Raw genomic sequence first — 24,856 nt, 5'->3', positions numbered from 1 at the left:
TGAATGATCAGCATCACTGGGAAACAGTATCTCATTATGGGTGAATCCAAGCATTCAAGCTTTCTAAGAGTTTTTGAACAAGTTCCCTTTCCTCTCACCTCACTGCTCTTGCCCCAGTCCTTTCTGCATTCCAAAGCAGGGTCTCTGACCTTAGCAGCAGAACAACCCAGAAACATTGATAGCATGTGGTCACAGGCATCTTTTGTTCTGAAGATAAAGGGCAAGAGATGGCTAGAACTGTTGCCCTGGGTCCTGATGATGTTTATGATGAGAATGGATGTTTAGGGTTGCAGGTCCCGCTATCCCAAAACTGAGTTCAAGATCAAGTGCCCGTGTGCTCTTTAACAAAGTTAGGTGTTTGAGCATACCTGTGATACACAGAGCCCTCTAAAGTCCAGGGCTCAGGACAGCGGCCTCCCTGTCTAGGTGTGAGATGGCACTGCGGGCTTGTGCGTGATTCCTGTGGCTCCCTGGCTAGGGGCCATTCGGAAACTATTGAATGTGTCTCTGGGATTTAGCTTGGCACCTTTAATTCATCTTGAAAGACAAGGAATGATCAAAGAGAAATGAAAATAATGATGAGCTCCTTAAGAGTAATACTGACTTTTCCACACTGGGAGTATTCTCTTACAGCCACATGAATGGGAAGGAAGCTTGTAAACGATCACCAGCTGATCACATTTGCCACTTCAAGAGGTCTGCAGTGTTACAGAAGATGGTGCCCATTTCCCCAACCAATGTGCAAACTAATTTTGATGATGTGTGAATTGTTAAGTCACTGTTTCTCTCATTCATTTATTCAGCTTATACTTGGTTATACTGTTGGTATTCTAGCCTCTTTCACCTCCATTCCAAATACTAAGACAGATTGCTTTAGGGAAAGTTGCTGAGAACTTTAGTAGCTTCAATTCCCTTATGGGGTCTTTTGGAAAGAGCCTCTTAGGCAATGCCAAAGTTTCCCTAAATTCAACCAAAAAGAGAGCAGTTAACTCTTAGCTCCTAGAAGTTCTAGTTAACACTTAGCTCCTAGAAGCTTTCATTTCTGTCCCTTCTGCTGTTTTAGAGCTGTTAAAGTTGTCCTCATGTCTAAAAAGAGGAAAGGAGGGAAAAAAAAACAAAGTTATCAGTGCTTAACCTCAGACAAATGGCTGGGGTTTTCCTTACCCACTTCATTTGTGTCTTTGTTTTTAGCCACTCTCCACACAAGACCCAAAGCCTGTATTTAAAGGCATAAGACAGCCTTTAAATATAAACTTTTACCCAATAAACAGACTCAAAGTAAATCTCCAATCCCCTAAATCCAATCCCCTTTTTCTCTTGGTAATTTTTCTCCCTCCCTTTTAGCTTTTGAAGTCATCCCCACCCTATCTTGGGACTTCCTTGGTGGCTCAGATGGTAAAGAATCTAAAGGCAATGCGGGAGTCCCAGGTTCGATCCCTGGGTTGGGATTATCCCCTGGAGAAGGAAATGGCAACCCACCCCAGTATTCTTGCCTGGAGAATCCCCATGGACGGAGGAGCCTGGCAGGCTACAGTCCATAGGGTCACAAAGAGTCAGACACGAATGAGCATCTAACACACACACACACCACCCAGTCTGCTCATGGTACTTGGAGTCGTGGCAGCCATCATGCAACCATGAGGCTCCCCTCTGTCAACACACTGAGGGTGGCAGGACAGAAAAATGGAAAGAACCCAGTTCTAAAATGATGTTTCTGAGTCTGCACCAACTCTGGTAGCATGACCAGCAGAATTTGTATTTCATGAAATTAATGAACATCTTTGATTTAAGCCACAATCATTCACATGATAGTTGTACATATTTTAACTAATACATGGCCCACAGTTTGAGAAATGCTGTCATAAATATTGTTTCTCAGGGCTCTGTTCTAGACCCTCTTCTCTTCTTACACACACCCTTTCCCTGTATGATCTCATCCACCGCCTTGGCTTAAAATATGATCTACTTTGAAGACTCCAAGTGTTTCTGGCCCAGACTCTTCTTTTGAACACCCCAAACATGTAACAAACTCTGTAACAGACCTCACCACTTGGATGTCTTCCTGGCACCTCAGACTCAACCATCTAAGAAATCATGACCTTTTTCCCTGACCTTGTTTGTTCCCCAGACTTTCCCATCTTGATAAATGACCCCACCATCTACTCAATTGCTTGAGCTAGAGACCCAGGAATCATCACCGCCTCCTCCTTCTCCTTCAATCACCAAGCCCTATAGTGTCCTCTTTCTCTCCATCTCCACTGCTTCTCCCTAGTTGAGGCTACTGTTGGGTCTCATTTGGCCACTGCTACAGACTCCTAACCAGTTTTCCTCCCATGGCCCCTCCAATTGTTGGTCTACGCTGCAGTCAAACTTATCTTTCTAATATGCAAAGCTAGTTAAATTCTTTCTCTAGTTAAAACTACTGCCTGATTCATTAAATTAGAAAGGGATCTTTTCTATCCACTCCCAGGACATGGGGTAAGGCCCTCAACAAAAGCTTCATTGTGCTTTTATTGAATTTATTAATTGTCTGTTTCCCTACTAGTCTCTAAGCTCTTTGGATCAGGGGAACTGAAGTATCTTCCACACCTCACAACAGTGCCTGGCACACAATAGATAGTAAGTACAAGATGGCGGAGTAGAAGGATATGCCCTCATCTTCTCCTGCGAGAACTCCAAAATTACAAGTTGCTGCTGAACAACCATCGACAGGAAAATGTTGGATCCCACCAAAAAAAAAAAAAAGATATCCCACATCCAAGGGCAAAGGAGAAGCCTCAGCAAGATGGTAGGAGAGGCAAAATTGCATTTAGAATCAAACCCCATACCCACCAGAGACACTCAGAAGGCTTAAACAAAATCTTGTGTGCACCAGGAGACCCCACGGAGATTGAGCCAGACCTGCCTTTGAGTGTATGAGTGTCTCCTGCAGAGGTACGGGTCAGTAGTGCCCTGCCACAAGGGCAGGGGCTCTGGGTGCGGCAGACCTGGGAATGGAGTAAGCCCTCTTGGAGGAGGTCGCCATTAACTCCACCATAGAGCTGACAGAACTTACACAGGACTGGAGAAATAGACTCTTGGAGGGCACAAACAAAACCTAGTGCACACCAGGACCCAGGAGAAAGGAACAGTGACCCCACAAGAGACTGACCCAGACTTGTCCATGAGGGTCCAGAAGTCTCCTGCAGAGGCGTGAGTCGGCAGTGGCCTTCTGCAGGGTTGGGGCACTGAGTGCAGCAGTGCATGCATGGGACCTTTGGAAGGAGGTCGCCATTATCTTCATTACCCCCACCGTAGTTTGGCCTCAGGTCAAACAACAGGGAGGGAACACAGCACTGCCCATCAACAGAAAATTGGATTAAAGATTCACTGAGCATGTCCTCACCCATCAGTTCAGTTCACTTCAGTTCAGTCACTCAGTTCAGTTCAGTTCAGTCGCTTAGTAGTGTCCGACTCTGCGACCCCATGAATTGCAGCACGCCAGACCTCCCTGTCCATCACCAACTCCCAGAGTTTACTCAAACTCATGCCCATTGAGTCAGTTCTACCATCCAACCATCTCATCCTCTGTCATCCCCTTCTCCATCTGCCTTCAATCTTTCCCACCATCGGAATCTTTTCAAATGAGTCAGCTCTTTGCATCAGGTGGCCAAAGTATTGGAGTTTCAGCTTCAATATCAGTCCTTCCAATGAATATTCAGGATTGATTTCCTTTAGGATGGACTGTTTGGATCTCCTTGCTGTCCAAGGGACTCTCAAGAGTCTTCTTCAACACCACAGTTCAAAAATATCAATTCTTGGGCATTCAGCTTTCTTTATAGTCCACCTCTCACATCCATATATGACTACTGGAAAAACCATAGCCTTGACTAGATGGACCATTCTTGGCAAAGTAAAGTCTCTGCTTTTTAATATGCTGTCTAGGTTGGTCATAACTTTTCTTCCAACCAGTAAGCATCTTTTAATTTCATGGCTACAGTCACCATCTGCAGTGATTTTGGAGCCCAGAAAAATAGTCAGCCACTGTTTCCACTGTTTCCCCATCTATTTGCCATGAAATGATGGGACCAGATGCCATAATCTTAGTTTTCTGAATGTTAAGCTTTAAGCCAACTTTTTCACTTTCATCAAGAGGCTTTTTAGTTCCTCTTCACTTTCTGCCATAAGGGTGGTGTCATCTGCATATCTGAAGTTATTGATATTTCTCCCGGCAATCTTGATTCCAGCTTGTTCTACTTCCAGTCCAGCGTTTCTCATGATGTACTCTGCATATAAGTTAAATAAGCAGGGTGACAACATACAGCCTTGACGTACTCCTTTTCCTATTTGGAACCAGTCTGTTGTTCCATGTCCAGTTCTAACTGTTGCTTCCTGACCTGCATACAGGTTTCTCAAGAGGCAGGTCAGGTGGTCTGGTATTCCCATCTCTTTCAGAATTTTCCACAGTTTATTGTGATCCACACAGTCAAAGGCTTTGGCATAGTCAATACAGCAGAAATAGATGTCTTTCTGGAACTCTCTTGCTTTTTCCATGATCCAGCGGATGTTGGCAATCTGATCTCTGGTTCCTCTGCCTTTTCTGAAACCAGCTTGAACATCTGGAAGTTCATAGCTCATGTATTGTTGAAGCCTGGCCTGGAGAATTTTGAGCATTACTTTGCTAGCCTGTGAGATAACTGCAATTGTGCAGTAGTTTAAGCATTCTTTAGCATTGCCATTCTTTGGAACTGGAATGAAAACTGACCTTTTCCTGTCCTGTGGCCACTGCTGAGTTTTCCAAATTTGCTAGCATATTGAGTGCAGCACTTTCACACCATCATCTTTTACAATTTGAAATAGCTCACCTGGAATTCCATCACCTCCACTAGTTTTTGTTCTGCCCATCAGAACAAGACCCAGTTTCCCCCTCAGTCAGTTTCTCCCATCAGGAAGCTTCCATAAGCCTCTTATCCTTATCCATCAGAGGGCAGACAGAATAAAAACCCCAATCAAAGAGAACTAATCAAACTGCTCACATGGACCACAGCCTTGTCTAACCCACTGAAACTATGATCCATGTCATGTAGGGTCACCCGAGATGGACAGGTCACGATGGAAAGTTCTGACAAGACATGGTCCACTGGAGAAGGAAATGGCAAGTATTCTTGCCTTCAGAACCCCATGAATAGTACAAAAGGCAAAAAGATAGTACACTGAAAGATGAACTCCCCAGGCGGGTAGGTGCCCAATGTGCTATTGGAGAAGAGTAGAGAAATAACTCAAGAAAGAATGAAGAGATGGAGTCAAAGCTAAAACAACACCCAGTTGTGGATCTGACTGGTGATGGAAGTAAAGTGTGATGTTGTAAAGAAAAATATTGCATTGGAACCTGGACGTTAGGCCCATGAATCAAGGTCAATTGGAAGCTGTCAACAGGAGAGGGCAAGAGTGAGCATCAACATTTTAGGAATCAGTAAACTAAAATGGACTGGAATGGGTGAATTTAACTCAGACGACCCTTATCTCTACTACTGTGGGCAAGAATCCCTTAGAAGAAATGGAGTAACCCTCATAGTCCACAAAAGAGTCCAAAATGCAGTACTTGAATGCAATCTCAAAAATGACAGAATGATCTCTGTTCATTTCCAACACAAACCATTCAATATCACAGTAATCCAAGTCTATGCCCCAACCAGTAATGCTGAAGAAGCTGAAGTTGAACAGTTCTATGAAGACCTTCTAGAACTAACACCCAAAAGAGATGTCCTTTCCATGATAGGGGGCTGGAATGCAAAAGTAGGAAGTCAAGAGATACCAGGGAGTAACAGGAGTAAGGAGTAACAGTCAAATTGATCTTGGAATACTAAATGAAGCAGGGCAAAAGCTAACAGAGTTTTGCCAAAATAACACACTGGTCAGAGCAAACACCCTCTTCTAACAATACAAGAGAAGACTACACATGCACACAACCAGATGATCAATACCGAAATCGGATTGATTATATTCTTTGTAGCCAAAGATGGAGAAGTTCTATAAAGTCAGCAAAAACAAGACCAGGAGCTGACTGTAGCTGAGATCATGCACTCCTTATGGCCAAATTCAGACTTAAATTGAAGAAAGTAGGGAAAACCACTAGACCATGCAGATATGACCTAAATCAAATCCCTTATGATTATACAGTAGAAGTGAGAAATAGATTCAAGGGATTAGATCTGATAGACAGAATGCTTGAAGAACTATGGACAGAGGTTCATGATATTGTACAGGAGGCAGTAATTGAGACCATCCCTAAGAAAAACAAATGCAAAAAAGCAAAATTGAGGCCTTACAAATAGCTGAGAAAAGCTGCTGCTGCTGCTGCTAGGTCACTTCAGTCATATCTGACTCTGTGCGACCCCATAGATGGCAGCCCACCAGGCTCCCCTGTCCCTGGGATTCTCCAGGCAAGAACACTGGAGTGGGTTGCCATTTCCTTCTTCAATGCATGAAAGTGAAAAGTGACAGTGAAGTCGCTCAGTCCTGTCCGACTCTTAGCAACCCCATGGACTGCAGGCTACCAGGCTCCTCCACCCTGTGATTCTCCAGGCAAGAGTACTAGAGTGGGGTGCCATTGCCTAGCTGAGAAAAGAAGAGAAGTTAAATGCAAAGGAGAAAAGGCAAGATATACCCATTTGAATGCAAAGTTCCAAAGAATAGCAAGGAGAGATAAGAAATCCTTCCTCAGTGATCAATGCAAAGAAATAGAGGAAAACAATAGAATGGGAAAAACTAGAGATCTCTTCAAGAAAATGAGAGATACCAAGGAAACATTTCATACAAAGATGAGCACAATAAAGGACAGAAATGATATTGGCCTAACAGAAGCGAAGATATTAAAAAGAGGTGACAAGAATACACAGAAGAACTATACAAAAAAGATCTTCATGACCCAGATAACCACAATGGTGTGATCACTAATCTACAGCCAGACATCCTGGAATGCAAAGTCAAGTCAGCCTTAGGAAGCATCACTGCAAACAAAGCTAGTGGAGGTGATGGAATTCCAGTTGAGCTATTTCAAATACTAAAAGATGATGCTGTGAAAGTGCTGCACTCAATATGCTAGCAAATTTGAAAAATCCATCTGTGGCCACAGGACTGGAAAAAGTCAGTTTTCATTCCAATCCCAAAGAAAAGGCAATGCCAAGGTATGTTCAAACTACTGCATAATTGCACTCATCTCACAGGCTAGCAAAGTAATGCTCAAAATTCTCCAAGCCAGCCTTCAACAATATGTGAACCATGAACTTCCAGATGTTCAAGCTGGTTTTAGAAAAGGCAGAGGAACCAGAGATCAAATTGCCAACATCTTCTGGATCATCAAAAAAGCAAAAGAGTTTCAGTAAAGTATCTACTTCTGCTTTATTGACTACACCAAAGCCTTTGACTATGTGGATCACAACAAACTGAAAATTCTTCAAGAGGTAGGAATACCAGATCACCTGACCTGCCTCTTGAGAAATCTGTATGTAGGTCAAGAAGCAACAGTTGGAACTGGACGTGGAACAACAGACTGGTTCCAAATAGGAAAAGGAGTATGTCAAAGCTGTATATTGTCACTCTGCTTATTTAACTTATATGCAGAGTACATCATGAGAAATGCCAGGCTGGATGAAGCGCAAGCTGGAATCAAGATTGCTGGGAGAAATATCAATAACCTCAGATAGGCAGATGACACCACCCTTATGGCAGAAAGTGAAGAAAAACTGAAGAGCCTCTTGATAAAAGTGAAAGAAGTGAGTGAAAAACCAGGCTTAAAGCTCAACATTCAGAAAACTAAGATCATGGCATCTGGTCCCATCATTGCATGGCAAATAGATGGCGAAACAATGGAAACAGTGAAAGACTTTATTTTCTGGTGCTTCAAAATCTCTGCAGATGGTGACTGCATGTGTGAAATTAAAATATGCTTGCTCCTTGAAAGAAAAGCTATGACCAACCTAGACAGCATATTATAGGGCAGAGACATTACTTTGCTGACAAAGTTCCTTCTAGTCAAAGCTATAGTTTTTCCAGTAGTCATGTATGGATGTGAGTTTGTGCCGGGGTCCAGCCCCGGCTGATCCAGGGTATTCGAAGCGGGGATGGCGTCGGTGAGGATCAGGATACAATAGCTTCAATTAGATATTAATTAAAGATGTAAAGAGTAATACAATGAGGATAGCTCAGTAGGAAAATTCAGTGGAGAAAAGAGGCTGAGTAGCTTGGTTTACGCAGGCGACCGATAAAACTTCAAGACAAGAAGCTTGTACCACTTACGTAGGCCGCAGGCGTCCTTCCGTTCTCCCGAAGGAGAGGAGACACTGTGGCCTCCCCGGTCAGATCTTAGAAGCCCAGGCAAAATTAGTAAACATGGCGGGTTCTACGCGCTCCAGATGGAGACTCACCAGAGTGAGAGAGAGAGTGACATGGGGAGACCAGTATTTCGAGAAACTGATCCCAATTCTTTATTTTCCATGGTCTACTCTTATACACTGAGGTGTTATACAAAAGTCACATGGGGTCAGCAATCCTGACTTTTATCAAAGTCAGGTGCTTCATACAAATGTATACAGAGGTCTTAGGGGTGTTACATCATCTTCTGGCCAGGGGGCCTGCTGACAATTTATGACCCTCTCCTTGTGACAGCAGTCAGTCAACCAGGACACTTATTTCTCCAGGGGTGATTATTCTTAAAACAGACGCCACCCAAACAAAGTTACATTCCTATAGGGTGAGGGTGTAGTGGGTTTTAGTTAAGGAAAGAATTTACTTAGCCTAAGGTCTAACGTGATTAATATCAAAGGTTAACACTTATTTCTTCTATATATTCATTAACGTATGTAAGGGCAGGGGATATGGAGACTTAGCAACAAACATTGGCTCAACAAATGAAAAACCCTTCACCAATACAATTTCTAATCAGCCCATTATACTTATACTAATAGTTTTCTAACTTTTCTAAGGAACCTGTTTTTAGAAGGTTTAAAGCATCTCGTGCCTCTCACAGTTGGGAGGCTGTGAGCAATCACATGTGGCCGGACAAGCCTGTCAGGCAGGCCAGAGAACCTTCAGAGGAGTTTGTAGGTTAAAACACTCTTGTCACGCCCAGGAGTTTTCACTAACTGGAGCTCTAGGTTAACTCCTTCTCCAAAAGAGGTGGTGGGGGACAGCCCCCCGTAAAGTCAGAGGTGTAGGTGAGAGCACAAAGTAGTAAAGTAGGCAGGCTCTGGTTATGGGGGTAGATGCTCGAGGATTTCCAGGGGGACTCCTGAGGCTCGATCCCGACTTTGCGTATGTCGAGCCTCCTTCCTCATGACCTTTGCCATGGGCGGAGTACCTCACGCTGGCCCCCAACAAGTTTGGACTATAAAGAAAGCTGAGTGCCGAAGAATTGATGCTTTTGAGCTGTGGTGTTGGAGAAGACTCTTGAGAGTCCCTTGGACAGCAAGGAGATCCAACCAGTCCATCCTAAAGGTAATCAGTCCTGAATATTCATTGGAAGGACTGATGTTGAAGCTGAAACTTTGGCTACCTGATGCAAAGAACTGACTCATTGGAAAAGGCCCTGATGCTGGGAAAGATTGAAGGCAGGACAAGAAGGGGACGACAGAGGACGGGATGGTTGGATGGCATCACCGACTCGATAGACATGAATTTAAGCAAGCTCCAGGAGTTGGTGATGGACAGGGAAGCCTGGCGTGCTGTAGTCCATGGGGTCGCAAAGAGTCGGACACAACTGAATGACTGAACTGAACTGAACTGATGGAGTAGAATGAATGGATGAGCTTATAGCAATGTTTTAAAAGCTTTGGCATATGACTCATCAGCGAATCATGAAATCAATAAGGTAGATTTATAATCAGCTTTCATTTTAACTAGAAGAATTGTTAAAAATAGTTAAAAGAAGGAATAGATTGGGAGTTTGGTCTTCACATGTACACACTACTGCATTTAAAATAGATAATCAACAAGGACCTACTGTATAGCGCAGGGAACTCTGCTCAGTATTCTGTATAACATAAATAGGAAAAGAATTTGAAAAAGAATAGACATATGTATATGCATAACCGAATTACTTTGCTCTATACCTGAAACTAACACAACATTGTTAATCAACTCTGCTCCAACATAAAATAAATTTTAAAAATAATTTTTAAACATAAGTAAAAATTTTAAAGTATTTTAAAAAGAAAGATAAAATAGTATGTAATAAGGATATTATTTCATGCAATTTTTAGAATAAAATGTGTAAAATACAGTGAGGTGCAGTAGAATAAAAATAAAAGCCACTGGTCTTTGATAAACAAGCTTCTTTTTCTGTGTAATGAGTAAAAGCAGTTTTCTTTCTGGCAAAAAATCTGAGCTTCTTGGTAACTGAAAAGGACTCCTGCCCCGGAAGACTGGCACTTTAACAGATTTCAAAGCCTGAAATTCAAGGAAGAAAGTGCCTGCTTTAGAGTTTTAGGTTTCTGTGAGCAAATGATAAGACTTTAAAACCCATCACGGATCCTGCCACAGCCTACTAAGCCTAGGAGTGCTACTTAATTCTGTTTCCTCTGGTAGTTTGTCTTAAACATATCTTGTCTCACATCTTGGAGAATTTCTTAATGGCTGCTTCTCCAGCCTTCTCTCTTAAGAGCTGAGGGCCTGAGCCAATGAGATGCTGCCGTTCTGTTTCCATAGCAATAAAAGAAACAAACCTTCCCCCACCATCTGCTAAGGAAAAATCTCACAACTCTAACTCTCACAAGAGAGTCTCAGTGAAGGGGTGACTCTCTCCTCTAATTTGACTTACATTGCAATACTAAAAGACTCAAACTGGGTTGTCTTCAGAAGGGAAATTCATGCTCATGCCAGGTCAGCCTTTGTGAAAGACTTTGGATTCCCTGGAAAACTGTGGATTTTCTGCTCTGGCATTTCAATCACTTGGAATGACCACTACAGTCTCGCATCCTGGAACCCTCCGGATTTGACCTAAAATTAATTCTGATTTTGCATTGATGAAAAGAGTTTCTCTAACCTTATGGTGACTTTAAGACTCTTGAATTGAAAAGAAACTACATGGGGAAAACAAATCTTTGGGAAGTCCAAGGTAAGCTCTTTGGAAAGATGTTTCATAAAATTTTTTTTGTTCTGGTTGTTAATGCTAACCAGTGACCTTTCTGGAGGCTCAGCTGCTCACTGGTGACTATAAGGTCACCAATTGGCACATTCAGTGCACTAAGTCTTGGGTAAAATCATCAGAAAGAGATATAGGAAAGGAAAAGAATGAGGAGCAAGATTCTAAAACACACACACACACCCATATAGTCTTAGAGTCATAAAATGCACATCTAGCCACTGTGTATGCATTAGATCTATCCGTGCTGATATGGAAATATCTATTAGATATCCTGCTGTTGTTTAGTTGCCAAGTCGTGTCCAACTGTTTTGTGACCCCTTGGATTTGTAGCTTGCCAAGCTCGTCTGTCCATGGGATTTCCCAGGCAAGAATACTAGAGTGGGTTGCCATTTCCTTCTCCAGGGGATCTTCCTAACCCAGGGATCAAACTTGAGTTTCCTGCCTGGCAGACAGATTCTTTACCACTGAGCCACCTGGAAAGTCCAGATATACATACACCAAAAAAGGCAAGGCATGGTGTAGTGTGTAAAGTGTGTTCTTGTTTATGTAAAAACTTTTTAAATATTATAGAATATTTCTGGAAAGATACCCAAAAAGCTGTTAACAGTGATTCCCTCTTGGGGGAATATGAAGGCAGAGGGCTGACATTTAGCTTGTATGCACAGTTATTGAAATATAAAAATACTGCCATACTGGCTGTGCATATACATTGTTCAAGCCCCTCAAATGTCATGCCTGCCTCCTTGGTTACCTCCACAATTGTCCTGGCACCCCCAGACCTCCTCAGGATTCAGTGAGTGGTTACTACCTGGTGTGGGGATGGGAGTGGGGTCCTCTATCACCCTGTTCCACCCCATAACCCTCAACTATTCTGCTTGTTCCATAGCCTTGTCTTACTAGTTGTTAATAATTTGGAGTATCATTCCCATGGGTATTTGGAGGCCTTTACTTTTTAAGAGCAAAAGAATATGCACCAAGGCATTGCTCATCATCGGGAAAAAAGGAACAAGCAAATGTTTATTAATACAAAACTAGCTAAAAATATAAATGAGTACATTCATAAAAGAGAAATTTACAAAGTCATGATAATATAGAAACAAATTTCAGGCTTTTTTTCGTTTGTTTATTTATTTTTGGTTCGCTTGGGTCTTAGTTGCTGACGTGGGCTTTCTCTAGTTGCAGTGAGCGGGGGCTGCTCTCTTGTTGTGGAGCATGGCTTCCAGGGCGTGAGGGCTCAGTAGTTGTGGCATGTGGGCTTAGTTGCCCTGCAGCACGTGGAATCTTCCTGGACCAGGGATGAAACCTGTGTCCCCTGCTTTGGCAGGCAGATTCTTAACCATTGGACCACCAAGGAAGTCCTCAGTCTTGTTTAAAAGGTTTGTTTTAAATAATTAGAATTATAGATTTGCCTTAAATTTGCTCTAAAATAATCTAGTGTTAGAAAAGTGGGTTAACTCAGTTCAGTGCTCTGTGATGACCTAGAGGGGTGGGCTGGGGGAGGGGAGGGAGTCTCAAGAGGGAGGGTGTATATGTATACTTACAGGTGATTCACGTTGTACAGCAGAAACCAGCACAACATTGTAAAGCTATTATTCTCCAATTTTTAAAAAGGTGAGCTAAGATGGAAGAGACTAGCCATAAATTGCTAGTTATTGTAGCTAGGTGACAATACGTGTGAGTTCACTGTACTCTTTTGTCTACTTCTGTACATTTTAAAAATTTCTCCACAGTAAACTTAAGTTTAAAAATAATTCTATGACTGTATATGTATATAGTTACCAACTATGTGTTTAAAAAGGCATATCTAGGATGTAAGTAGAATTTGCTTTCATTTATAGAAAATTATGCATCAGTTTCTCTAGACTAAAGAGAATTCTAGAGGGCACTCACCAAAATATTTCCAGTGGTCATCTCTAGATGCTAGTATTTTGGGTTATTTTTACTTAGGCTTTTCTGTGTTATTTTCTTTACAATGAACATAATTCAATTTAACACATATTTTTTAAAAAGCCTATTCTCCCATAAATTTAGGAATAAAAGCTTCTGTAAACAAAATACCTTTTTCATAATGTTCCTAAACTCAGTTGCCAGTTTTTGAAACCCTAATGTATGCAAGGCAGTGTGCTGAGAACTTTCCTGACATGGTCTCATTTCATGTGCCCGAAAGCCCAGTGAGGAGACATGAATTTTTTCCCCATTTTGCCGATGAGGAAGCTGAGACTCATGAAAGTACATTTATTGGGGTCCCACAGATGATAAGCAGATTTCCTGTGCAAAATCAGACCCAACTGATTCCAAAACCCAAGGGAAATTTTAGTAAACAATGTTGTGAAGATGGATATAATGGAATATTACTAAGTCAAAAAAAGAATGAAATCTTGCCATTTGCAATAATATGAATGGACCTAGAGACTGTTAGGAGAAGGCAATGGCACCCCACTCCAGTACTCTTGCCTGGAAAATCCCATGGACGGAGGAGCCTGGTGGACTGCAGTCCATGAAGTCGCTAAGAGTCGGACATGACTGAGCGACTTCACTTTTCACTTTCATGCACTGGAGAAGGAAATGGCAACCCACTCCAGTGTTCTTGCCTGGAGAATCCCAGGGACAGAGGAGCCTGGTAGGAGGCTGTCTATGGGGTCGCACAGAGTTGGACACGACTGAAGCGACTTAGCAGCAGCAGAGACTGTTATGCCACGTGAAATAAGTCAGAGAAAGACAAACAGTATGATTTCACTTATATGTGGAATCTAAAAAACAAAGCACCCTTTTTCATTTTTGCAAACATTCCAGTATATTCTAGTATATCTTTAGTATAAAATTTCTAATTTTAATATAACATTTTAAAATATTTTAGTTATTTACACTCTCTTAAAACTCAGTTTCCTTTCAACTTTTCCATATAACTTTTTAACCAGCCAATCAACTCTGATTTATTCTATTCTGATAACACACCATATTGGCCTTTCCTTTTGAACATGAGTTATTTTCAACAAAAACCTTAATAATGACTTTTTTAAATTAAAAAAAAAAGCAAATGAACAAACAAGACAAAACAGAAACAGACTCATAGATACAGAGAACAAAGTGGTTGCCAGAAAGATGAGGGGTAAAAACTCGGGCAAAATATGTGAAGAGGATCAAGAGGTACAAATTTCCAGTTATAAAATAACTATCATAGAGATATAATGTATAGCATAGGGAATATTCTCAATAACATTGTAATAACTTTGCATGTGACAAAGGGTTACTAGACTTTTATTAGCTTATAATGTATAAAATTGTCAAATCACTGGGTTGTATACTGGAAACTAATACATTGTATCCCTTAGAAGAAATGGAGTAGCCATCACAGTCAACAGAAGAGTCCGAAATGCAGTACTTGGATGCAATCTCAATAATGACAGAATGATCTCTGTTCATTTCCAAGGCAAACCATTCAATATCACATTAATCCATGTCTATGCCCCAACCAGTAATGCTGAAGAAGCTGAACAGTTCTATGAAGACCTACAAGACCCTTTAGATTAACACACAAAAAAGATGTCCTCATCATTATAAGGGATGGGAATGCAGAATTAGGAAGTCAAGAAATACTTGGAGTAACAGGCAAATTTGGCCTTGGAGTACAGAATGAAGCCGGGCAAAGGCTAACAGAGTTTTGCCAAAAGAACGCACGGGTCATAGCAAACACCCTCTTCCAACCACACAAGAGAAGACTCTACACACGGACATCACCAGATGGTCAAACCGAAATCACATTGATTATATTCTTTGCAGCCAAAGATGGAGAAGCTCTATACAGTCAACAAAAACAAGACCAGGAGCTGACTGTGGCTCAGATCATGAATTCCTTATTGCCAAATTCAGAATTAAATTGAAGAAAGTAGGAAAAAACTATTAGACCATGCAGGTATGACCTAAATCAAATCCATTACAATTATACAGTGGAAGTGAGAAATAGATTCAAGGGATTAGATTTGACAGACAGAGTGCCTGAAGAACTATGGACAGAGGTTCATGATTTGTACAGAAGGCAGTAATCAAGACCACCCCCAAGAAAAAGAAATGCAAAAAAGCAAAATAGTTGTCTGAGGAGGCCTTACAAATAGCTGAGAAAAGAAGAGAAGCTAAATGCAAAGGAGAAAAGGAAAGATATAAACATCTGAATACAGAGTTCCAAAGAATAGCAAGGAGAGATAAGAAAGCCTTCCTCAGAGATCAATGCAAAGAAATAGAGGAAAACAATAGAATGGGAAAGACTAGAGATCTCTTTAAGAAAATGAAAGATAACAAAGGAACATTACATGCAAAGATGGGCTCAATAAAGGACAGAAATGGTATGGACCTAACAGAAGCAGAAGATATTAAGAAGAGGCGGCAAGAATACACAGAAGAATTATACAAAAAATCTTCAGGACCCAGATAATCACGATGGTGTGATCACTGACCTAGAGCCAGACGTCCTGGAATGCGAAGTCAAGTGGGCCTTAGGAAGCATCACTATAAACAAAGCTAGTGGAGGTGATGGAATTCCAGTTGAGCTATTTCAAATCCTAAAAGATGATGCTGTGAAAGTGCTGCACTCAATATGCCAGCAAATTTGGAAAACTTGGCAGTGGCCACAGGACTGGAAGAGGTCAGTTTTCATTCCAGTCCCAGAGAAAGGCAATGCCAAAGAATGCTCAAACTACTGCACAGTTGCACTCATCTCACAGGCTAGCAAAGTAATGCTCAAAATTCTCCAAGCCAGGCTTCAACAGTATGTGAACCATGTACTTCGAGATGTTCAAGCTGGATTTAGAAAAGACAGAGGAACCAGAGATCAAATTGCCAACATCTGCTGGATCATTGAAAAAGCAAGAGAGTTCCAGGAAAACATCTATTTCTGCTTTATTGACTACGTCAAAGCCTTTGACTGTGTGGATATCAGCAAATTGTGGAAAATTCTGAAAGAGATAGGAATACCAGACCACCTGACCTGGCTCTTGAGAATTCTGTATGCAGGTTAGGGGGTAACAGTTAGAACTGGACATGGAACAACAGACTGGTTCCAAATAGGAAAAGGAGTATGTCAAAGCTGTATATTGTCACTCTGCTTATTTAACTTATATGCAGAGTACATCATGAGAAACGCTGGGCTGGATGAAGCACAAGCTGGAATCAAGATTGCTGGGAGAAATATCAACAACCTCAGATATGCAGATGACACCACCCTTATGGCAGAAATCGAGGAAGATCTAAAGAGCCTCTTGATGAAGGTGAAAGAGGAGAGTGAAAAAGTTGACTTAAAACTCAACATTCAGAAAACAAAGATCATGGCATCTGGTCCCATCACTTCATGGCAAATAGATAGTGGAAACAGTAAGAGACTTTATTTTTTTGGACTCCAAAATCTCTGCAGGTGGTGACTGCAGCCATGAAATTAAAAGACGCTTGCTCCTTGGAAGAAAAGCTATGACCAATCTAGACAGCATGTTAAAAAAAAAAGAAACATATCTTTGCCAACAAAGGTCCATCTAGTCAAAGCTGTGGTTTTTCTAGTAGTCATATATAGATGTGAGCGTTGGACTATAAAGAAAGCTGAACACTAAAGAATCGATGCTTTTGAACTGTGGTGTTGGAGAAGACTTGGACTGCCTTGAATTTGGACTTGGATGTGCTGCAGTCCATGGGGTCACAAAGAGTCAGACACGACTGAGCAACTGAGCTGAACTGAACTGAATATATTGTATGTCAAATATACTTTAATAAAAAATAAAAACAAGAAAGAAAAAACTATGGTTGAGGTGAATCCTTAATCACAGCTACAAAGCCCCTTTTGGCATGTAAGGTAACATATTTACTTAGAACATGGGGCAGGGGAGAAAGGGGAAGGAACACTATTTGACCTACCATGTGCTCCAACAGATGTCGAATACCCATCCGAAACATCAGATAATCGACCAGTTCCAACCCTGCATCTTGGGGGGCTTTCTCCTGGAAACTGGCTTCCGCTGGTTTGTACATCCTTTGCAGGCTCATAAGCTGTAGTTTCCTATGGTGCACTAAGTGAGGGAGTCACAGTGCCGAGCCCGTATGGACATCATTGTGCAGTATTATCTCCTCTCTCCTTCTCTCTGTTCTCATGGAATTAAACATCTCTTAATCTGTACTCTCATTTTAGTGAAGTTCTGGAAAAGAAAGAAGATAAACAAGTATGATCAAGCCTCCATGTTTATCTGATAGTTTTTCATGCAAACCTTTGTTACAGAGTTTTTTGTTTTTATGAAGCCAAGAAGGAAGAGTTTTGGCTGTGCAATTCAGGCCAGTGACCAGGAAAGAGAACCTGAAAGGTTCTCTTGCACTGTAATTTGAGTAACAGAGCTGCTTTTCTAGGAAGGGCTACGCATGACCTACCTGTTACAGGCATTTAGTGTGATCTGAGGGAAGAGCAAGTGCTCAGGAATCAGATAGACTTGTGTTTGTTTCCACCTTTGTGACTTGCTACCTCCGTTACCTTTCTGAGCCTCACTATCCTCATCTGTAAAGCTGGCATAACAATAACTGATCACTTTTTGTGGATCTGGCTCATAGTAAGCACTCAGCAACTCTTTCCCAGGTGGCTCAGTGGTAAAGAACCCTCCTGCCAATGCAGGAGATGCAGGTTTGATCCTGGGTCAGGAAGATCCCCTGGAGAAGAAAATGACAACCCACTCCAGTATTCTTGTCTGGGAAATCCTGTGGACAGAGGAGCCTGGTAGGCTGCAGTCCATGGGGTTGCAAAGAGTCGGACATGACTGAGCGACTAAACAACAACAACATCAAACGTTAAACGGCTTTCAAGTCGGATCTCCTGGGTGGCCAGAGGTGAACACAGGCCAAGGTGCTGTGTTCGAGACCCTGTACCACATTGACAGCTTCCAGAATCTGTCATCTGTGCTTTGGCCTTTCCCTGGGTTCTTCCCAATTCGTCTCTAAGCATTGTTGCTCTGACTCTCAACAGTGTAACTCTGCTGCTGTTTTCCGACTTCGGTGAGGGCCTCCTGACCAAGCAACCAAGACAGCCCCTGACCTGCCATGTACCCCAACCCCCTCGTCTACTGCACCTGCTGGGATCCCTGGAACTTGGGGCCACGAAAGCTAATCAAGACCCCTCAGCCACCAAGCAAGACCTCCTCAGTGAAGCCCAAGTAAGGATTATCCAGGATGGAGTGTGGCCTGAGGGCTTGGGTTCTGTGGAGTGGGGCAGCCATCTTTCTCTCACAAGATTTCCAAAACAGTCAGCCTGGCAGCAAAATCCCAAAGTGGCCAGAAAGCCCGGCTTTACTGACCTGTTGGCTGCACAGCACTCTGGACAGGGCAGCTGGGGCGGAGTGTGGTTTCAATGAGGAATCTGCAGAGTAAGCACAGGAGGGAAAGGGCCATGGCAGGACCCCTCCCCGATACAGGTCAAAGAGCTTCTAGAACTAGAGGACTTCAGCCCAGGAACCCCTGGTCAGTGAACAAGTGCCAGGATCATTGGCCTGAGGTTCCCCAGACCATCCTGGCTATAAAGATTCCCATTGGCAGACCGTGTCTTCCAACTTGGGGTTACTGTGGGGGTCTCCCTTACCTGAGAGTGCCAACGCAGGTTCCTGAATTTCCAATTTTCTCTTTCTCATGATTTCCTTTTTCACTGTCAGGCTCTCTCCTCTTCCTCCAGCTGGAAAAAAACAAAATTATGCCCAACCGATAACAAAACCTGTTGTCTCCCCAAAGTAAGTATTTTCACGTCCATGGGACAGGAACGGTTTGAGGTATGTGAATAAAATAATCCCACTTCTAGGCCTTTACAACGTTTCCTGACTTGAGGTAACTGCTCCCAAGTGTGTCAGAGAAATGCCGGAACGCACTGGGATTTCCTCCAAACCTCAGCTCCTACAGGTGGATTCTGTGGTCCTTTGCCCTCACTGCTTTCAAAGTCACTTCCAAGGAATTCTCAGCAGGGTGCCCCAGAGAGCCCCTCCCTGCCCTAAAAGCGTTGAATGCACGTCCTTGACCAAAAGCCTCCCACGAATTTATAGCGTGCACTCATCTTTTTCTTGATTACTTTACTATGTCTAAGGATTTCTGTAAATTGCAGCTCTGTTTTTATTCACCAATTAAAATTTTCATTCACATTTATAAGCTTATCTTGTGTAATTTTGGTTTAGGCCTTTGCATGAAACTTTGTATTCTATTTACTTATTTATTTGGAAACCATTTACTGAGCACCTACTATTTGCTTGGAGAAGGAAATGGCAACCCACTCCAGTATTCTTGCCTGGAGAATCCCATGGACAGAGAAGCCTGGCAGGCTACAGTCCACGGGGTCGCAAAGAGTTGGACACGACTGAGCGACTTCACTCACTCACTCACTCACTATTTGCTAGACTTTGAGTCAGGTGCAGGGGGACAGCAATGAACACGGCAAAGTCTCTGCTCTCCTGGACTTGCATTCTAGTGGGGAGGGCTGGGGAGATGACTATGAACATGTAAATCCATCCAAACACTGCAAGCACTATGTGAAAAAACAGCGCAGGCATAGGGAGGAGGGGATGGTGAGGGTGGGGTTGTAATTTTGCACAGAGAGATCAGGGCAATCCCTGGGTAAGAGGTCAGCAGGAACTGCGCTGACCACTGGGGTCAAGCACTCCTGGCAAAGGGAACAGTGAATATAGAGGCCCTGGGTAGGAATTTGCTTGGCACATCTGATGTTTTCCTGGAAAGCAAAGTGGCCCACGTGGGGCCAGTGGAGGAAGGGAGGAGAGAGTGCAGGGAAATGAGCTCAAAGAAGTTGCAGAGATGCTGAACGCAGTCAGTAGAGTAACAATCAGCCCCCTACCTCCCCGCAGAAGTCCACGTCCTAATCCCTGGAAACCATCACTTTGTTCTGTTACTTGCTGAGGGGAAATGAAGGTGGTGGATGGAATTAGGTTGCTCAGCAGCTGACAGATCATGCTGGATTATCCAGGATGTAATGTAAAGGTGGACTTAATATAAAAGGAAAGTTCCTTTCCTGTGAAAGAGGAAGTCAGTGTGTCAGAGAAGGAGATGTGACAACAGAAGCACAGGTTGGAGTGATGACCTTGTTGGCTTTGAAGACAGAGGACGAGGCTACTAGGAGTAGGGGCAGCTTCTAGGAGCTGGAAAAGGCAAGGAAATAGATTCTTCCCCAGAGCCTCCAGGAGGAAGACAACCGGACCAGCACCTTGATTTTAGCCCAGGAAGATCCGTTTCAGAGTTTGACTTGAGAACTAAACATAACAAGATGTTGTTCTAAGCCACTAAATTCATAGTAATTTGTTACAATAACAGTAGGAAACTCACAGGGAAGTGTGCTGGCCACTATAAGGACTTTGATTTTCACTCCAAAAGGGATGGTGTATTCACTCCTGGGGCCACCACAATGAAAACCACAGACTAAGTGGCTTAAGCAGCGGAAATTTATTGTCCCATAGTTCTGGAAGCTGGGAGTCCAGGATCAAGATGCTGGCAGGGTTGATCTCTGGTGAGGACTCTCTCCCTGGCTTGCAGATGGCTGCCCTTCTGCCGCCCCCTCACCGGGTCTCTCCTTTGTGCGTGCACATCCAGGGTTCTCTCTGTGTGTCCTAATCTCTCTTGCAAGAACACCAGGAAATGGTATTAGTGCCCGCCTTAATGGCCTCATTTTAACTCAGTCACTTCTTTAAAGTTCGTAAATCCAAATACAGTCACACATTCTGGGATGGCAGGTGCTAGGATTTTAATGTGGTGAATTATGGAGGGACACAATTTAGTGCATAACACATAGGAAGCCATCTGAGGATTCTGAGAAGAGTGACACAATCCAATGTGTGTTGCTTGCCACCATAGCAGAAGTTAGTTACTCTTACTCAACTCTTCCAACATCCCAGGTAAGCTCCCCTGTAAATATTCTTATGACACTTGAGTACCTGACCCTATGCTCATGTTTCTGTATCTGGAAAAAAATATTAATTATAATCAGGGTTAACACCAGGTCTCAGAACAGTAACACTTTGCTTACCCGGAATTTATTTAACCCTGAGCACTTTCAGGTTCCCAGAACACCAATTCCCAGTGCAAACAGGAAGAAAGGCAGTTGTGCAGACACAGCAAGGATGTCACTAAAAAGCATGGGCTTTGAAGTTTAGGCACCGGCTCATAGGAGAGTGCTTGGATCTTCATATCAAGTTTCTGGGCCCTTGTTTTCAGAATGGTTCTACTATTAGGCTAGTGATGGATTGATTTCCTACTATTTTACTACCCATCATTTCATCGCAATCTGTGTACCAACCTTCCTTTTTACCCGACTGCTTTCTGAGCATGCCCTTCTCTTACAGAATGAAAGTCCATTTAGGAAAACAAGAGGAGAGCAATAAATTACCTAATGTGAGTAAAACTGGGAAGAGGGCAGTGGGGCTAACATGACCTGCTATGTGAAGACATAGATCTTTTACACACACTCACCTCCTTGAATCTGTGCAATGATCCCCTGAGGAGCCTCTATCAAGATCACATTTAATGTGTCGCTGGTGAGGGGTGGAACCAGGACTTGAACTCAGCTCAGCCAGATCCCAGAGAAGGCATTTAATTACCACTTTCTGCTGCCTTGTAGGGTGTAGGGTGAGGCGAGTCTCCCACAGAAACCAGATGGTGGCAATCAGTCCACACCATGGGAACAGCTTAAGCCCAGATGCAGGAAACCCTCTGCTGCACTTGGGAACCCACAAAGACAAGGGGACAGACCACTAGGGCACCTGAGGGGAGCTGGGATGGGAGGATGAGAGGAAAGGAGCAGGGACAGGAGGGTGCTGGAGAAAGAGATGGGACCAAACCCAGAAGGACATGACACCTGCCTGGGAGTTTAGACCTAGTCCTCTTGGTGTCTGGGAGCCTTTAGGGGTCTGACACAGGTCAGGTTTACAGTTTTAGAAAATGCCCTCCCGTGGGGTATTATTGGCCCTTTATACGCTCTCTGCTTACATCTGTTTTCCTTGCCTCTCTTCCCCTGCTCCGCCTGTCTTATATGAAGATCACACAGTCTCTTAATGGTCAGGAAAAAAATAAACAAAATTACGATAGCCCTCTAGGTGGAGAGGATGATGAACTTTAGGGAAGCCAGACTAAAGGCAGAGAGGCCAACTGAGAAGAGATCACCAGAGCCAAGGAGCAAGATGACAGCGGCCTTGGACCACATGAAGGGCAGGGGTGTAGTGAAGAGAGGGTGAGGTTGAGGTAGAGTTAGGAGGTAACAGATGCTACAGGGTGTCCTGCACAACTCAGGACAGTACATCTGGGACTAGCTTGCAGTCTAGTGCTTGAGAATTCGCCTTGCAGTGCAGGGGGTGCAGGTTCGATCCCTGGTCACAGAGCTAAGATCCCACATGCCTTGGGGCCAAAAAAACAAAACATAAAACAGAAGCGATATTGTAACACATTCAATAAATACTTTTTTTATTAAAAAAAATGACCACATCAAAAAATCTTTTTTAAAAAAGACCATACATCTTATCTTGGTCCACACTGGTTGGTAGCCCTGCCCAGATGAATGATTTGGTGGAGCTGACTAGAATTTTGAGGGTTTTGTTTTGTTTTGCTCATAATTGTGCTAGATATTTTCTCATGTGTTATTTTGTTTATTCATCAAAAAAGGCCTTTGATGAAGAGTTATTATCTTCATTCTCTGATAAGCAAACTGAAGCTCAGAGATGCTGAATAACTGTGGCTAGTGGCAGAGTCAGGATTTAAACTCAGGCCCATCTAATTACAAAACCTGAGCAGCGTCCACAACGCCCAGCTGCCTCCTGGCATCTGGAAGGAGAATGCAGAAGAGGAGCAGGGGTCAGAGGCAGAGTGGGGAGCAGGGGTCAGTGTCTGGGTTTTGCACATGTTGGGTTTGAGAAGCCTATGGGGACACCCAGGGACCAGCTGAGTCTTGCAACTTGGTTTCAGGAGAGAGGGAACTGGGGGAGGCTACGGGGGAACACCCCACCTTGTGGGTCTAAGATGTGAGTAAGGCCCTAGAGAAATACTGGAACAATCCCAACACTCCAAGTCTGCAATATGACCTCTCATTCCACCTTGATGCCCAGGAAGTGATAAACTTATCACCTGGCTACCGCCTCGTTCGGAACAGGGAGCAGATTTCTGTCACCTTGGGAGATGAGATGTTTGATAGGAAAAAACATTCAGAATCGGAGGACGTGGACAAAGTCAAAATTTCCAGGTAATGCCCTTGAGCTCCCTCCAGCTCCCCAGACTTCTCCTCTCCTGTCCCAAGGACAAACCCTCACTTGACGCCCAGTCCACAGTGTCCCTACACTCAGCCCTGTGCTGGCACCTCTCTGCACCCATCTCTCTGCTCAGAGCCCACTGGAGTCAGGAGGATGGACGGATGAGTCAGGCAGCTGATCTGGAAAATGACTGGGTTGGTGTCACTCATCCTAAAGGAGAGTAGTTGTTCCTGAAGGTAATGAGTAGATGAAATACTCATACAATGGTCTGAATTTGAAGAATGAGAACTGAGAGTAAAGTCAGGACTTCTGGGAGGCCCGAGTCTGCATCTTTTTCCTTATGTCCAAAGATAACACTCACTAATGCCTCTGAGAGATGTGGTGTGTAAGACTCTGGCCTGATTCCATTCCAGTTGAACCTATGCCACCCCCTCTGTCATTCAAGGCTCACCTACTCCCCATCCTCCAGGACCATATAAAGTCAGTCCCCACATCCTTCTCATTCTAACTCCTGAATCTCTAACTCATATCTCCTCTTTCCCCATCTCCTCCTACATCCTCTCTCTTCTTTTCTCGACCTGTTGAATTAAGGACCTCATCTCTGCTGCACTGCCTGCCACCCTGTTTACTCCAGCACAACCAAAGAGAGCTGAATAATCTTACTATGCTATGCTGTGCTAAGTCACTTCAGTCGTGTCCGACTCTGTGTGACCCCATAGACGGTAGCCTACCAGGCTCCCCCATCCCTGGGATTCTCCAGGCAAGAACACTGGAGTGGGGTGCCATTTCCTTCTCCAGTGCATGAAAGTGAAAAGTGAAAGTGAAGTCGCTCAGTCGTGTCCGACTCCTAGCAACCCCATGGACTGGAGCCCACCAGGCTCCTCCATCTATGGGATTTTCCAGGCAAGAGTACTGGAGTGGGGTGCCTTTGCCTTCTCTGGAATAATCTTACAGATTTCATAAATAATCTTACAGATTTCATGGAGGCCCAAGAAACACAAACATCCATAATCTATTCTGAAAGCCACACTCTAAAATCCCTTCTTTATCCTGTTTCCAGCCCATTCCTTGTCTATGAAGGCCATTCAGGTCTTCCCTTAGTCAGTAAAGAGTCTGCCAGCAATGCAGGAAACCTGGGTTCAATCCCTGAGTCAGGAAGATCCCCTGGAGAAGGGTATGGCAACCCACTCCAGTATCCTTGCTTGGAGAATTCTGTGGACAGAGGAGCCTGGTGGGCTACAATCCATGGGGTCACAAAGAGTTGGACAAAACTGAGTGCCTAACACTTTCACTTTCTTCCAGAAACACAAAAATCCATAATCTATTCTGCAAGCCACACTCTTCAATCCCTTCTTTGTCCTGTTTCCAGCACATTCCTTGTCTGTGAGTCACTGTCAGCATCAATTCTATTCCCCTCAACTCATTTCCTAATCCTCTGATCTTCTCCCTCCTCCATTTCAACTATCTTTACTGAGTCAAGGTCAAACCCTAATAGATT

The 24,856-nt window shown here is 43.4% G+C and overlaps 1 protein-coding gene across 1 annotated transcript in view; it reads left to right on the top strand.

Annotated features, from left to right (window-relative positions):
* The first annotated feature begins 10,740 nt into the window (after nt 1-10,740).
* Nucleotides 10,741-24,856, top strand: part of FLACC1 (flagellum associated containing coiled-coil domains 1) — a 38,745-nt gene continuing 24,629 nt past the window's right edge. Inside the window, exons 1-5 of the mRNA XM_055574774.1 lie at nt 10,741-11,092; nt 18,108-18,294; nt 18,787-18,861; nt 21,466-21,514; nt 23,218-23,351. Coding sequence (XP_055430749.1) covers nt 18,182-18,294; nt 18,787-18,861; nt 21,466-21,514; nt 23,218-23,351 — 371 coding nt within the window. The 5' untranslated portion in view covers nt 10,741-11,092; nt 18,108-18,181. The remainder of the gene's footprint in view (nt 11,093-18,107; nt 18,295-18,786; nt 18,862-21,465; nt 21,515-23,217; nt 23,352-24,856) is intronic.

This window comes from Bubalus kerabau, chromosome 3, assembly GCF_029407905.1.
Source record: "Bubalus kerabau isolate K-KA32 ecotype Philippines breed swamp buffalo chromosome 3, PCC_UOA_SB_1v2, whole genome shotgun sequence".
Lineage (NCBI taxonomy): Eukaryota > Metazoa > Chordata > Mammalia > Artiodactyla > Bovidae > Bubalus > Bubalus kerabau.
Note: the sequence above shows the minus strand (reverse complement) of the source record. Positions and strands in the feature narration are given on the sequence as shown.